The 13,698-nt window shown below is 37.4% G+C and overlaps 1 protein-coding gene across 7 annotated transcripts in view; it reads left to right on the top strand.

The window, feature by feature from the left end:
* RGS7 (regulator of G protein signaling 7) overlaps positions 1-13,698 on the top strand; it is a 525,076-nt gene that overhangs the window by 438,633 nt on the left and 72,745 nt on the right. For all 7 annotated transcript variants that reach the window (XM_086694015.1, XM_086694013.1, XM_086694010.1 and 4 more), the window contains exons 7-9: positions 3,149-3,213; positions 4,058-4,134; positions 4,241-4,322. In XM_086694015.1, coding sequence (XP_086550141.1) covers positions 3,149-3,213; positions 4,058-4,134; positions 4,241-4,322 — 224 coding nt within the window. The remainder of the gene's footprint in view (positions 1-3,148; positions 3,214-4,057; positions 4,135-4,240; positions 4,323-13,698) is intronic.

Genomic DNA, 13,698 nt, shown 5'->3' with positions numbered 1-13,698 from the left:
TTAAAGAGACTGTCTTTTTTCCATTGGGTACTTTCTTGCTTTGTCAAAGATTAGTCGGCCATACATTTGTGGGTCCCATTCTGGGTTCTCTATTCTATTCCATTGGTCTGTGTCTGTTTTTGTGCCAATCGCATACTGTTTTGATGATTACAGCTTTGTAGTAAAGGCTAAAGTCTGGGATTGTGATGCCTCCTGCTTTGGTTTTCTTCTTCAATATTACTTGGGCTATTCAGGGCCTTTTGTGGTTCCATACACATTTTAGGATTCTTTGTTGTAGCTTTGAGAAGAATGCGGGTGCAATTTTGATTGGGATTGCATTGAATGTGTAGATTGCTTTGGGTAGTATTGACGTTTTAGCAATATTTATTCTTCCAATCCATGAGCATGGTATGTTTTTCCATTTCTTTGTATCTTCTTCAATTTCCTTCATGAGCTTTCTATAGTTTTCAGTATATAGATCTTTTACATCTTTGGTTAGGTTTATTCCTAGGTATTTTATGGTTCTTGGTGCATTTGTGAAGGAGATCTGTTTCTTTATTTCTCTTTCTGTTGCTTCATTATTGGTGTATAAAAATGCAGCCAGTTTGTGTACATTAATTGTACCCTGCGACTATGCTGAATTCAAGTATCAGTTCTAGGAGACTTTTGGTGGAGTCTTTCGGGTTTTCCATGTATAATATCATGTCGTCTGCAAAAAGTGAAAGTTTGACTTCATCTTTGCCAATTTTGATGCTTTTGATTTCCTTTTGTTGCCTGATTACTGATTCTAGGACTTCCAGCACTATGTGAAACAACAGTGGTGAGAGTGGACATCCCTGTCGTGTTCCTGATTGCAGGGAGAAAGCTTTCAGTTTTCCCCATTGAGGATGGTATTAGCTATGAGCTTTTCATAAATGGCTTCTATGATGTTTAAGTATGTTCCTTCTATCCTGACCTTCTTGAGGGTTTTCATCAAGAAACGATGCTGTATTTTGTCAAATACTTTTTCTGCATCTATTGACAGGATCATGTGGTTCTTATCTTTTATTAATGTGGTGTATCACATTGATTGATTTGCAAATATTGAACCAGCCCTGCAGCCCAGGAGTGAATCCCACTGGATCATGGTGAATAATTCTTTTTATATGCTGTTGAATTCGATTCACTAGTGTCTTGTTGAGAATTTTTGCATCCATATTCATCAGGGATATTGGCCTTCTTTTTTTTTTTTTGGTTGGGTTTCTGTCTGCTTTGGGAATCAAAGTAATGCTGACTTCATAGAATGATTCTGCAAGTTTTCCTTCCATTTCTATTTTTTGAAACAGCTTGAGAAGGATAGGTATTAACTCTTCTTTAAATGTCTAGTAGAAATCCCAAAAGAAGCCATCTGGTCCAGGACTCTTATTTGTTGGGAGATTTTTGATGACTGATTCAATTTCTTCATTAGTTATGGGTCTGTTCAAATTTTCTATTTCTTCCTGTTTGACTTTTGGTAGTGTGTGGTTGTTTAGGAATTTGTCCATTTCTTCCAGGTTGTCCAGTTTTCTGGCATATAATTTTTCATAGTATTCCTTGATAATTGCTTGTATTTATGAGGGATTGGTTGTAATAAATCCATTTTCATTTGTGATTTTATCTGTTTGGGTCCTTTCCCTTTTCTTTTTGAGAAGCCTGGCTAGAGGTTTATCAATTTTGTTTAGTTTTTCAAAAAACCAACTCTTTGCTTTATTGATCTGTTTTTCTGTTTGTTTGTTTTTGGATTCTATATTGTTTATTTCTGCTCTGATCTTTATTTCTCTTCTTCTGCTGGGTTTGGTGTTTCTTTGCTGTTCTGCTTCTGTTTCCTTTAGGTGTGCTGTTAGATTTTGTATTGGGGATTTTTCTTGTTTCTTGAGATAGGCCTGGATTGCAATGTATTTTCCTCTTAGGACTGCCTTTGCTGCATCCCAGAGGGTTTGGATTGTTGTATTTTCATTTGTTTCCATATGTCTTTTAATTTCTTCTCTACTTGTCTGGTTGACCCATTAGTTCTTTAGTGGGATGTTCTTTAACCTCCATGCTTTTGGACGTTTTCCAGACTTTTTCCTGTGGTTGATTTCAATTTTCATAGCATTATGATCTGTAAGTGTGCATGTTATGATCTCAGTTCTTTTATATTTATTGAGGACTGTTTTGTGACCCAGTATGTGATCTATCTTGGAGAATGTTCCATATGCACTCAAGAAGAAAGTGTATTCTGCTGCTTGGGATGTAGAGTTCTAAATATATCTGTCAAGTCCATCTAGTCCAATGTATCATTCAGGGCCATTGTTTCTCTACTGATTCTCTGTCTAGATGATCTATCCATTGTTGTAAGTGGATTATTAAAGTCCCTGCAATTATCACATTCTTATGGATAAGATTGCTTGTGTTTGTGTTTGTTTTAAATATTGGGGTGCTTCCGAATTTGGTGCATAGACATTTATAATTGTTAGCACTTCCTGATGGATAGACCCTGTAATTATTATATAATGCCCTTCTTCAACTCTTGTTATAACCTTTAATTTAAAGTCTAGTTTGTCTGATATAAGTATGGCTATTCAAGCTTTCTTTTGACTTCCAGGAGCATAATATATCGTTCTCCATCCCCTCACTTTCAATCTGAAAGTGTCCTCAGGTCTAAAATGAGTCTCTTTTAGACAGCAAATAGATGGGTCTTGTTTTTTTATCCATTCTGATACCCTATGTCTTTTGAATGAATTTAAATTTTTTTATGTTTATTATTTATTTTTGAGAGAGAAACAGAGTGTGAGCAGGGGAGGGGCAGAGAAAGAGGGAGACACGGATCCAAAGCAGGCTCCAGACTCTGAGCTGTCAGCACAGAGCCCAACATGGGGCTTGAACCCATGAACCATGACACCATGACCTGAGTTGAAGTCGGACACTTAACCAACTGAGCCACTCCCCATGAACATCTTTTTTCTTATAAATACCATTATGTTTGAATTTCAGTAAAAATGTCATACCTTCTTTATTTTTGTCGAAAAAATAAATCATTGAAAATGATGAGTGGAAAAAATTGGCAAAGACCGAGATGTCTTGATTTATAACACTATCTTTTATTTTCAGTACGTGCCTTCATGTTAACAAGCAGGGAAGATGTAATTAATTTTTTTTTTTTTCCTTTTAGCGGTTTATCTCTGCAAGAGAACAATGCAAAACAAGGCAAGGCTGGAACTAGCTGACTATGAAGCTGTAAGTACTAAGGACTTTCTGGCAAAGAATGTCATAAAACGAACAGGAATAAGGCCTATGGTCATTTCTGGGAATTCTGTTGACTTTCTACATGCCTGGATTTTAAGGACCAGATTCCCAGGGATCAAGCATCATAATGGCCCAAATCCCTGACTTGCTTGCTTCCTTGGAGACGGTGAACTTCTACACACACAAATTCATGAGAGGAGGAAGGAGTATGTCTTACTTGCTAAACTCAAGTGTGAAAATGTGAGATGTGTCCTGCATATAGTAAAGACATCCAAACTTAGAGAAGTAAAGAACATTCACTTTGGGTAAATGGTTTTTGCGGAACCTTCAGGTTGGTCACCATCAGCAGGTAAAATTAACCTGATGTAATTTGTTCCAACAATTGCTATGTTGTGATTTACTGGCTTTGAAGCACTGACTAGAAATGGTAGTAGTCTTCTGAGGGTTTACATTCTTGTCAGGAACTGGATGGATTGACTGAGTCAATAGTAAAAATGTACCGCTTTTCTGTTCCTCACTAAAATGGGCACAGAAAACTCCAATAGGTTAGTACTGAGCACTGTTTATATACAAAGTAATTTTAGTATTTTAGATGTTTGCTTGTATTCTCTCAAGTCAATTATTCATAAACATTAATATTTGTGATAGGTTTCCCTGTTTCCTCTGTTAATATGAGGATGAGTTATATTCAGTGAGCATGACTCATCATTCAGAACTGGAGTACACTTACTACTTTAGAGACTATATTTTCTTGACAAATTCATACGGTAGATAAATGAGAAGGGAGTAGTGATCATGAGCACCAGAAAGTCTTCACCTGTGGTGTATTTTTCAGGAGAGCCTGGCCAGGCTGCAGAGAGCATTTGCCCGGAAGTGGGAGTTCATTTTCATGCAAGCAGAAGCACAAGCAAAGTGAGTCCTTGTGAGTCTTTTGGGAAATTTGTTCAAGTTGCGGCCTTTTGTCCAGAGAGGTGCTACAATTAATATCACTTATTATCCATTGTTACCATGTTGACAGAGTGGACAAGAAGAGAGACAAGATTGAAAGGAAGATCCTCGATAGCCAAGAGAGAGCGTTCTGGGACGTTCATAGGCCTGTGGTAAGCATGCGTGCACACGTCATCTCCAGTTCATAATCTGAGCCTTTGGAAAGTGAAGGATGCCTGAGAAAGTGAGGGAAGAATGAGGTAACCCCATCACTCCTCCACAGATCTTGATGATTTCATTAAGGAAAGATTGCCACTTTCGTGTAAGATGACCAGAATTCGGTAGCGTCACGCTTAATTTATAAAGTTATGCATTTTCCCAATATGACATCACTCTTGGCATTTGAGGTACCTGATACTTCTATACGCTTGAAAGAAAAAAGACTTCAACAAAGCAGTCTTACATAAGCTGTGTGACCCAGAGTGACAAATAATGAATGTCCTTGATTAATGCCAGAAAACTCTGTAAGGAATTCAACACTGGTTATGGGCATTCCCAAGAAAACATGTCTGATCTCATATTTTTCTTTATATTTTAATAGTATGTCTTTGTTTTCCATATATTTCTTTAAACACAAGCAGGCAAGACATTAGAGAATCATATTTCTGTAAGTATTATTAGAATAAATATCAGGATCACAGCATGAGACAAATCAAGATTGATGAGACTATTTCAAAATTTTCCTCTCAGCTTCCTTCAGGATCAGACCAAAATAGATCTGCTTTCCAAAGATTTACATATATATATATATATATATATATATATTCAATTTCAGATAACAATGTAATTGTTAAATTCTATATTGAATTTTTCTCTCTTTGAGTTTCTAGAAGATTAGAATTGAGAATTAACTGGCTTCTTTGCTCAATATTCAGTTTGAGTTTTGTTACTCATGGTGAGAAAGGATTATAAGGTCACATGCATAAGAATGGAAAGAATATGAAGTAGGATTTTCCTTGCTTATTTGTTTGTTTTAAGCTGTCTTTGGAAACCAGTCAATACATTATGTTTCTGTGTTTATCCACTTTATGCCCCTGGACATCTGGTGGCCCATCGCTAGCCTTGTTCAGCTTTCATGGCCTGCATCCTCCTGTCAACTCAAGAGGGTTGCTCATGAGGACTTATTCCATGGTCCTTGGCCCTCTGTGTGGCCCTGTTGGAGACAGAACTTGTACACAGTTGTTTCTGCTCTGTCTAGTGTGAGTCATGCTTCAGTCCTCTGTGTCTCCCTGCAGCAAGGAACACATATGAATGCTTTCCAAGGGGTCCCCTGCTGCAGCCCTTACTAGGCTTCCAATTAGAAAATCATCCTAAGGAGCACCCAGAGGGAGAAACCACCCTGAATATATATAATTCATTTCCTTTATTCAATGTGTAGGTGCTGATGACAGCAGTTACAAATGTTGAGGAAGCTAATCTGTGGGATCTCTCTCTTAGTATCATTCCTACACTTTTCATTTTATTTAGGCTATTATTTTCGAACTTGAAATCTATCTCTTAGGTTTAGGCAATAGGAGAATTATAACATGAACTTCCTTGGTGTTTATCAACTAATATATCTGGAATGATCTGATTGTGTTGACTCTTCTCTTCAAAGGGATTATTCTCTATTCACCTCTAAAACTTACTTTTTGAAACGTCTGAAGGACAGCCTTTGTCCCCAACTTTTTTAGGTAAATGGATCAGCCCTGTAGACACATGCCAACACAATGACTAATCACCTTTTCCTTCAAAAGCCGTATCTGAACCCCATGAAACACAGAATACCTCAGCATGCCACCCTTCCTACAATGTGCAACATCATGTAAGAATACTACTTACTCTGTATCAACATGTGCCAGGCATTGTACTGCATGAAATGTTGATTAAAACATAGTCCTTGATTCCTAAAATTCACGTCCAGTGGAAGCATTTTATGAACATAGTCATGAACCCTTTAAGACAGGCATGACTGCACATGTGTTTTCTGGGGGGAAAATACAGATGGTCATGGGATTTATATGACTTGCCCATGTACACAAGGCTGGTAGTGGCCTGAACCAACTATTTTCTACTCCATAGTCTGATTCACAAAGGAAGGGGAGCAACAGGGGAGTAGAGTGGCTCCAGTCAAAGAAAGCAGCTGCAGCAAGAGTGAGATGCTCACCGCATGCCTCCATTCTGAAAAAAAGAGGGGATAAAAAGTTAGCAATATTGCATGTGTGATATGCCTCTATTTATAGGTGTCTTGTTATAGGAATATTTTACTAGTATATTTTACTTCTGGTTTTTGAATATTCATTTTTCATTCATTTTACTGTTTTCAAGAGCCCAAAGTTAAAGCCATCTTTAAACCACTGTAGGCCACACATCCCTGATCTAGGGGCAGGCACCCAGCTACCATGTAGGGAACACCGTGGTCAGGTGTTGTTCTACAATATGAAATCTAAAGGGCCAGTTCCAGTAGTGTTTCTCCAGTAAGTACTATCTCCTATATTCATATAGAATATAATCTTGTGTAACTTATTACTATTTCAAGAACAATCTAAAATTTTTATAAATATATTGATAAATCTAGTCCACATAAATTACTAGTACATTTAAAAAGATCACAAAGAATGCCCTTGTTTTTATTTTGGTTTCAAAAAGACTAATTATAAAAATATTAACTGACCACTGTAAGTCTTAAAAGTCTAGAGATCGATATTCCCATTAGAATAAAAAAAAAAAACTCTACTCAAATTTCACTGGTTTATAATATAACCTAATTGAAAGACCTTTAAGTCACATAATTACATTTTCCTGGATTGATTTTAGCTTCATCAATATAGAAAATATCTCTGTTTTCAAAAACCAGAAATGGAGTTACTTTAATAGCATTATTTGTTGTTGTTGTTGGTTTTTTTTCATTTTGTCTCTTCTTATAAAATCCTACCATTAAACATTTCAATAAAAAATATAACAGAGATGGGCGCCTGGGTGACTCAGTCGGTTAAGCGGCCGACTTCGGCTCAGGTCATGATCTCGCGGTCCGTGAGTTTGAGCCCCGCGTCGGGCTCTGTGCTGACAGCTTGGAGCCTGGAGCCTGTTTCAGATTCTGTGTCTCCCTCTCTCTGACCCTCCCCCGTTCATGCTCTGTCTCTCTCTGTCTCAAAAATAAATAAACGTTAAAAAAAATTTTTTTAAAATATTAAGTTGATCATATATGCATGGATTTATTTCTAGACTTGATTTTGTTCCATTGGTAGGTATGTCTTTTTTTTTTTTATTTCCATTGCATACTCTCTTGATTACTGTAGCTATGTAATATCATTTGATATTGGGAAGTGTAATGCCTCCAGATTTGTACTTATTTCTCAATATTACTTTGGGTATTTGGTGTCTTTTGTGCTCCATATGAATTTTAGGATTGTTTTTTCTATTTCTATAAAAACGCTATTTGAATATTGATAGGAATTGCATTGAACCTACAGATAGCTTTAGGTAGTATGGACATTTTAACAACATTAATTCTTCCAGGCCATGAGCCAGAATATCTTTCCATTTATTTGTGTATTCAGTGTACAGGTATTTTACCTCCTTGGTTAAATTTATGCCTAAGGATTTTATTGTGCTTGATGCTATTGTAAATAGTATTGTTTTCTTTATTTCTTTTTAAAATAATTCTTTGTAAGTGTATGGAAACAGTACTGATTTTGTATGTTGACGTTTATCCTACAAATTTACTGAATTTGTTGATTAAATCTAACAGGTTTTTTTGGTAGACTCTTTAGGAATTTTTATATATAATAATGTCATTTGCAAACAGAGGTAATTCTATTTCTTTCTCTCTGATTTGGATACCTTTTATTTATTTTTCTTGCCTGATTACTCTGGCTAGGACTTCTGGTCGTATATTAGCATTTTTAATGGTTTCATTGACACTAACTTCAGAATACTTGTTTTATATTTGTCAGACCATGGTCTTAAGAGCAAAGAGTGTGTCTTCAGTGCTTCAATGTAGCATTTTGTAGGATACAACTTAATTTGAAATCTCAAACCAAGTAATTGAGAGATCAGGGAAATATGAAATATGCAAAGGACTTTTCTAAAAGTTAGGTGCAGATTTGGAATGCTGAGTTTGTTTTAGGGCATGCTGAGTATGACAACATAACATCCAGATGGAAATGTGTATTGTTATAGATTTGTGACATAGTTTAAGGGATGTTTTAGGGCCATCAAATTAATTTTGAAGCTCATTATGTTAAGGGTAACAATTCAGCCTCTGAGGCAGGAACTGTTTGTCTGTGGGAAGCAACAGAGTCAAAGAAAATTAGTAATTCATTTAGAAGTTTTCTTATCTTTCTTCTTCCTTATATATAGTCCCATAAATCCAGAAAATGTGTTTAAGCTCCCTATACATTTTTTTCTTCAAATAAATCAGTATGAAGCAGTATTATGAAGCATGTGTGTGTGCATGTGTGTGTAAATTTATTAAAATGTGAAGTTTTGGGGTACCTGGGTGGCTCAGTTGGTTAAGCATCCAACTCTTGATTTTGACTCAGGCCATGATCTCACGGTTGGTGGGATTGAGCCCTGCATCTGGCTCTGCACTGGCAGCACAGAGCCTGTTTGGAATTCTCTCTCTCCCCCTCTCTCTCTGCCCCTCCTCTACTCACACATGTGTATTCACATGTTCTCACTCTCTCTCTTTCAAAATAAATAAACTTTAAAAAAAATATGAAGTTTAAAGGTGTCTGGGGGAAGAGGTGGTAGATCTGCATAAGTCCCATAAGATTCAGAGTTGCTAAGACCTATTTGGTTAGATTTTGGTGATTCTGCCTGAAGTCCAATAATAGAAAGGAGCAATAGGGGCGCCTGGGTGGCGCAGTTGGTTAAGCGTCCAACTTCAGCCAGGTCACGATCTCGCGGTCCGTGAGTTCGAGCCCCGCGTTAGGCTCTGGGCTGATGGCTCAGAGCCTGGAGACTGTTTCCGATTCTGTGTCTCCCTCTCTCTCTGCCCCTCCCCCGTTCATGCTCTGTCTCTCTCTGTCCCAAAAATAAATAAACGTTGAAAAAAAAAAATTTTTAATAAATAAATAAATAAATAAATAAAAATAGAAAGGAGCAAGAGGTTCTTGAAATAAAATCATCATAGAGGAAAAAAGGAAGTCTAGTGGAGACTTTCACAATGGTGGTGGTGTTCTGGGTCCAACCAAACTTGTGCTCCACAACTGTGGATCCAGCTTACATCCTTTAAATTGACTTTTGTTTTGTTTTGTTTTGTTTGTTTTTTTTGCATTTCTTCAGCTTTACTGAGGCATAACTGACAAAATTGTAAGATATTTTAAAATGGATAACATGGTGATTTGATATACGTATACATGGTGAAAGGATTCCCCCCACCAAGTTAATTAACACTGACTTTGAGGGTTAATCCAAAAAGCTGTAATTTAGGGAACATAGGCCCTTTTACTTCTGGGCATAGTCAGATGTGTGCCCTGAGAAGTGGGGTTGGCTATATATAGTGTGCCACCCTTCCTCTTCACCTTCAAACCCACAGTTGCCTAGTTATACTTTGAAGACAGGACTAAAAAGAAATATTATTTGTACCACAAACTATAAAGCACAAGACTATTATTAAAAATATTCCTGCAGATATGCTATTGGAGACACCAACATGGCACATTTTCTTGGGAAAAGGGTAGGGAAACCTAGCATAAGGTCAAGGGACAGTTATCTTTTAAACTTTTATTAAAGTATAACATACATACAGAAAACTGCATAAAGCATAAGTATCAATGAATTTTCACAAACTGAACACAGCCATGTAACAAGCATCCAGTTTAAAAAATAACAAAAAACAGGGGCGCCTGGGTGGCGCAGTCGGTTAAGCGTCCGACTTCAGCCAGGTCACGATCTCGCGGTCCGTGAGTTCGAGCCCCGCGTCGGGCTCTGGGCTGATGGCTCGGAGCCTGGAGCCTGTTTCCAATTCTGTGTCTCCCTCTCTCTCTGCCCCTCCCCCGTTCATGCTCTGTCTCTCTCTGTCCCAAAAATAAATAAACGTTGAAAAAAAAATTAAAAAAAGAAAGGAAGAGGGGAGCCTGGGTGGCTCAGTGGGTTGAGCGTCTGATTTCAGCTCAGGTCATGATCTTGCAGTTGACGAGTTCGAGCCCCGCGTCGGGCTCTGGGCTGATGGCTCAGAGCCTGGAGCCTGCTTCCCATTCTGTGTCTCCCTCTCTCTCTGCCCCTTCCCCGTTCATGCTCTGTCTCTCTCTGTCCCCAAAATAAATAAACGTTGAAAAAAAAATTAAAAAAAAATAACAAAAAACAAAACAACAACAAAAAAACATTACAAGCATCCCAGAGCCCCACTAGTGACCATTCCAGTCATTACACTCTCTACCAGTAGTAACTTCCCATACAATGTAGATGTTTGCCTACTTTTAATCTTTATATAAATAATCAATTTATAGAAACTATCAACATACACTCTTTTGTATTAAGCATCTTCATATGAGTTTTTTTTCATATCATTGAAGGTAGTTGTACTTTGCTATCCTCAATATTTTATAACTTTCATTACATGGGAGAAGGAGACTTCATTATATGCTGATGATAAATTACCTTCCATATGATTAATACTCCATCATCTCATCCATAATTTTGATATTCAAGTTATAATTTTCACTAACTCATTATATTCAACTTGAGTTCAACTTGAGTTCCTTCAGACTTATTTATCACACAAAACCATCAATTCAATCTTTTTTGTGTTTAGGTTCAAAAGTGATACACACCACAAAAACAAAAGAGAAAAACAAGGTAAATGACACCATATTATATATAGCAAAAGAGTGATCTTTTAATAAATATAGAACTTGTAAATCAGTGAGAAAAAGTCAAAGAAATGTTTAAAATGCAATGAAAAATGCTTACTTTTTTTTACCTATCAAGTTTGCAAAGATTTTTTTTTAAATAGGAAATGTATTGTCAAATTGGTTTCCATACAACACCCAGTGCACATCCCAAAAGGTGCCCTCCTCACTGCCCATCACCCACCCTCCCACCCCCCATCAACCCTCAGTTTGCTCTCAATTTTTAAGAGTCTCTTATGCTTTGGCTCTCTCCCTCTCTAACCTCTTTGCAAAGATTTTTTTTTAAAGGATAATACCACAACCATTTATTTTATATACAGTCTTACCATCTTAGGCCCAGAGGTAGTTATTTGGTTGTTGCAGAGGAGTAAGTGGATAGGTAGATAGTTGGAAAAATGGATGGATAGATACACAGATTGTTACATAGACAGGCTGATGTGTGCATAGAGAAATCCCTGAAAAGGATAGATACACAAGTATCAACAGTAGTGTTCTCTGAATGTTGAAATTCTGTTTATTTTGTCTTCTCTCTCTCTCTCTCTGTCTCTCTTGCTGATTTGTATTAAAATTAGAAACTAATGGGTGTTTACATATATAGGTGTGGGTTCGGTTTCAGCTTTGTCCAGCAAAGCCAAGGACGGCAGAAAGTATTACTCAAGACTCCATGCAAGTCACGAGAGGTGAGAGGGAAGCCAAGGGAAGTCTCCCTGAGCTGCTCTCAGGCTCCCGTATTTATTGAGCATACATTCAGGGAAACATTGCACAATATGTCAGTATTGGCTACGTGCCAGTAAGAACGTATAGAAAGTGTGCAGAAAAACAAGACAGGATAAAATATTCCATGAGATAACATGGTCTAAGGAATTTATGAGTATAGGTAGGACCTAACCCCTAGATACACATTAACTAGATAAGCAAAGTGTGGCTGCTGTTTTCAGCAAGGCCAGAAAGCAGTGTTCTGCTTTCCAATGCATTTCCTATTATCTCCTAACCCAGGACATAGCTATTTGATTTCCAACATATAATAAGAAAAAACAATAATAGTTTTAAAAAGTGAATCAAGACTTTCAGTCCAGCATACAAAGACCTTGGAAGTTGTCACTTCCATTCTCATAACAGGAAAAAGCTGAAAATCAACAACCATTTTTAGATGCATGAGGGAATGATGTCTCAGGGCAAACCAGTGTCAGTCCTCAAAACTGGAGAGGCAGACAGGCGGTTACAGGAGATCACAACTGACCAGGGAAAATCCCAGGAACAGAAACCTCTACAGGACCCAGTGCTGGGGTAAGAAATCTTGAGCTATAATTGACAAATTGCTAGAGGCTCAGTGTAGACAAGCTTCACAATGACAACTCCAGGGGAAGCCAGTGTTAGGGGCAGGCCCCACACTTTTGTGAGTTTTACCTCCAGAATCTCTACTAGATTCAGACTAGATTCAAAGATCTGAGAAAAGTCCCTTCCTGCTTTTCACAGAGGAAAGGGAAAAGAAACTATTTTTAAATATGCCCAGAATATTCTCTTCTTTGTAAAAAGACTAGGCTTTAAGAGAAGCAATAGAGCCAAACTGACCAAGGTTTTACCAAAGCCTAACCAACTCAAGCCTCCCTCTAGCTTGAGAGAGGGGAAAATAACTTGTAAAGGTTACAGCCCAGGAGCCACAGGCTCCCTAGAAGACTAATACCTAACCATACACTGTCCAGTGCTTCCCCTCACCCAGGTATAACCACCACATCAGTAGTGCTAAGTAACAACAGAGGATTACATGGGAAGGAGCTACACATCTCAGATCTTAAGATGCCTAGGTTGTCTCCCCAAGACAGCTGGGGAGATAAAAACAAGAACCTCAGGGAAAATTTATCAGCAATTCTATTGCTGATAACTACAGCAATAGAAAACAGTAAACACAGTCTAACCCCTAGGCAGATAAACATAAACCACACACTGAATGCTTTTTTACCTCAGTTACTTTTATCCAGAACATCATGTATGTCTGGCTTTCAACAAAAAATTGCAGATATAGAAAAAAAAAAAAAGAAAAAGAAAAAAGAAAAACAGTTTAAAGAGAGATAAAGCATTAGAATCAGACTCAAATATGGCAGAGATAGTGAAATAATCAGACCAGGAATTTGAGAAAAGTATGGTGAATAAGCGAAGGCTTCTAATAGGAAATGTTGACAACATATAAGAGCAGAGGTATGATATAAACAGAGATATGGAAACTCTAATAAAAAGTCAAAAGGTGGGGCCTCTGGGTGGCTTAGTTGGTTAAGCATCTGACTTCAGCTCACCTCATGATCTCACAGTTTGTGGGTTCAAGCCCCGCATCGGGCTCCATGCTGACAGCTTGGAGCCTAGAGTCTGCTTCAGATTCTGTGTCTCTCCCTCTCTTTGTCTGTCCCCTGCTTATGGTCAGTCTCTCTTTCTCAAAAATAAATAAACATTAAAAAATGTTTTTAAGTCAAAAGGAAAGGCTATAAATAGAAAAAAAATACTGTAGCAGAAATGAAGAATGCCTTTGATGAGCTTATCAATAGACTGGACATAGCCAAAGGAAAAAAAAAAAATCAGTGAGTTTGAAGAAGTATCAATAGAAAATTCCAAAACTAAATTGTATAGAGAAAAAAAAAAAAGAACAACAAAAAAGAAACAG

This window comes from Puma concolor, chromosome E4 (genome assembly GCF_028749965.1).
Source record: "Puma concolor isolate L17-30 chromosome E4, mPumCon1.1.hap2, whole genome shotgun sequence".
Classification (NCBI taxonomy): Eukaryota; Metazoa; Chordata; class Mammalia; order Carnivora; family Felidae; genus Puma; species Puma concolor.
This window is presented reverse-complemented; position numbering and strand designations above follow the sequence as displayed.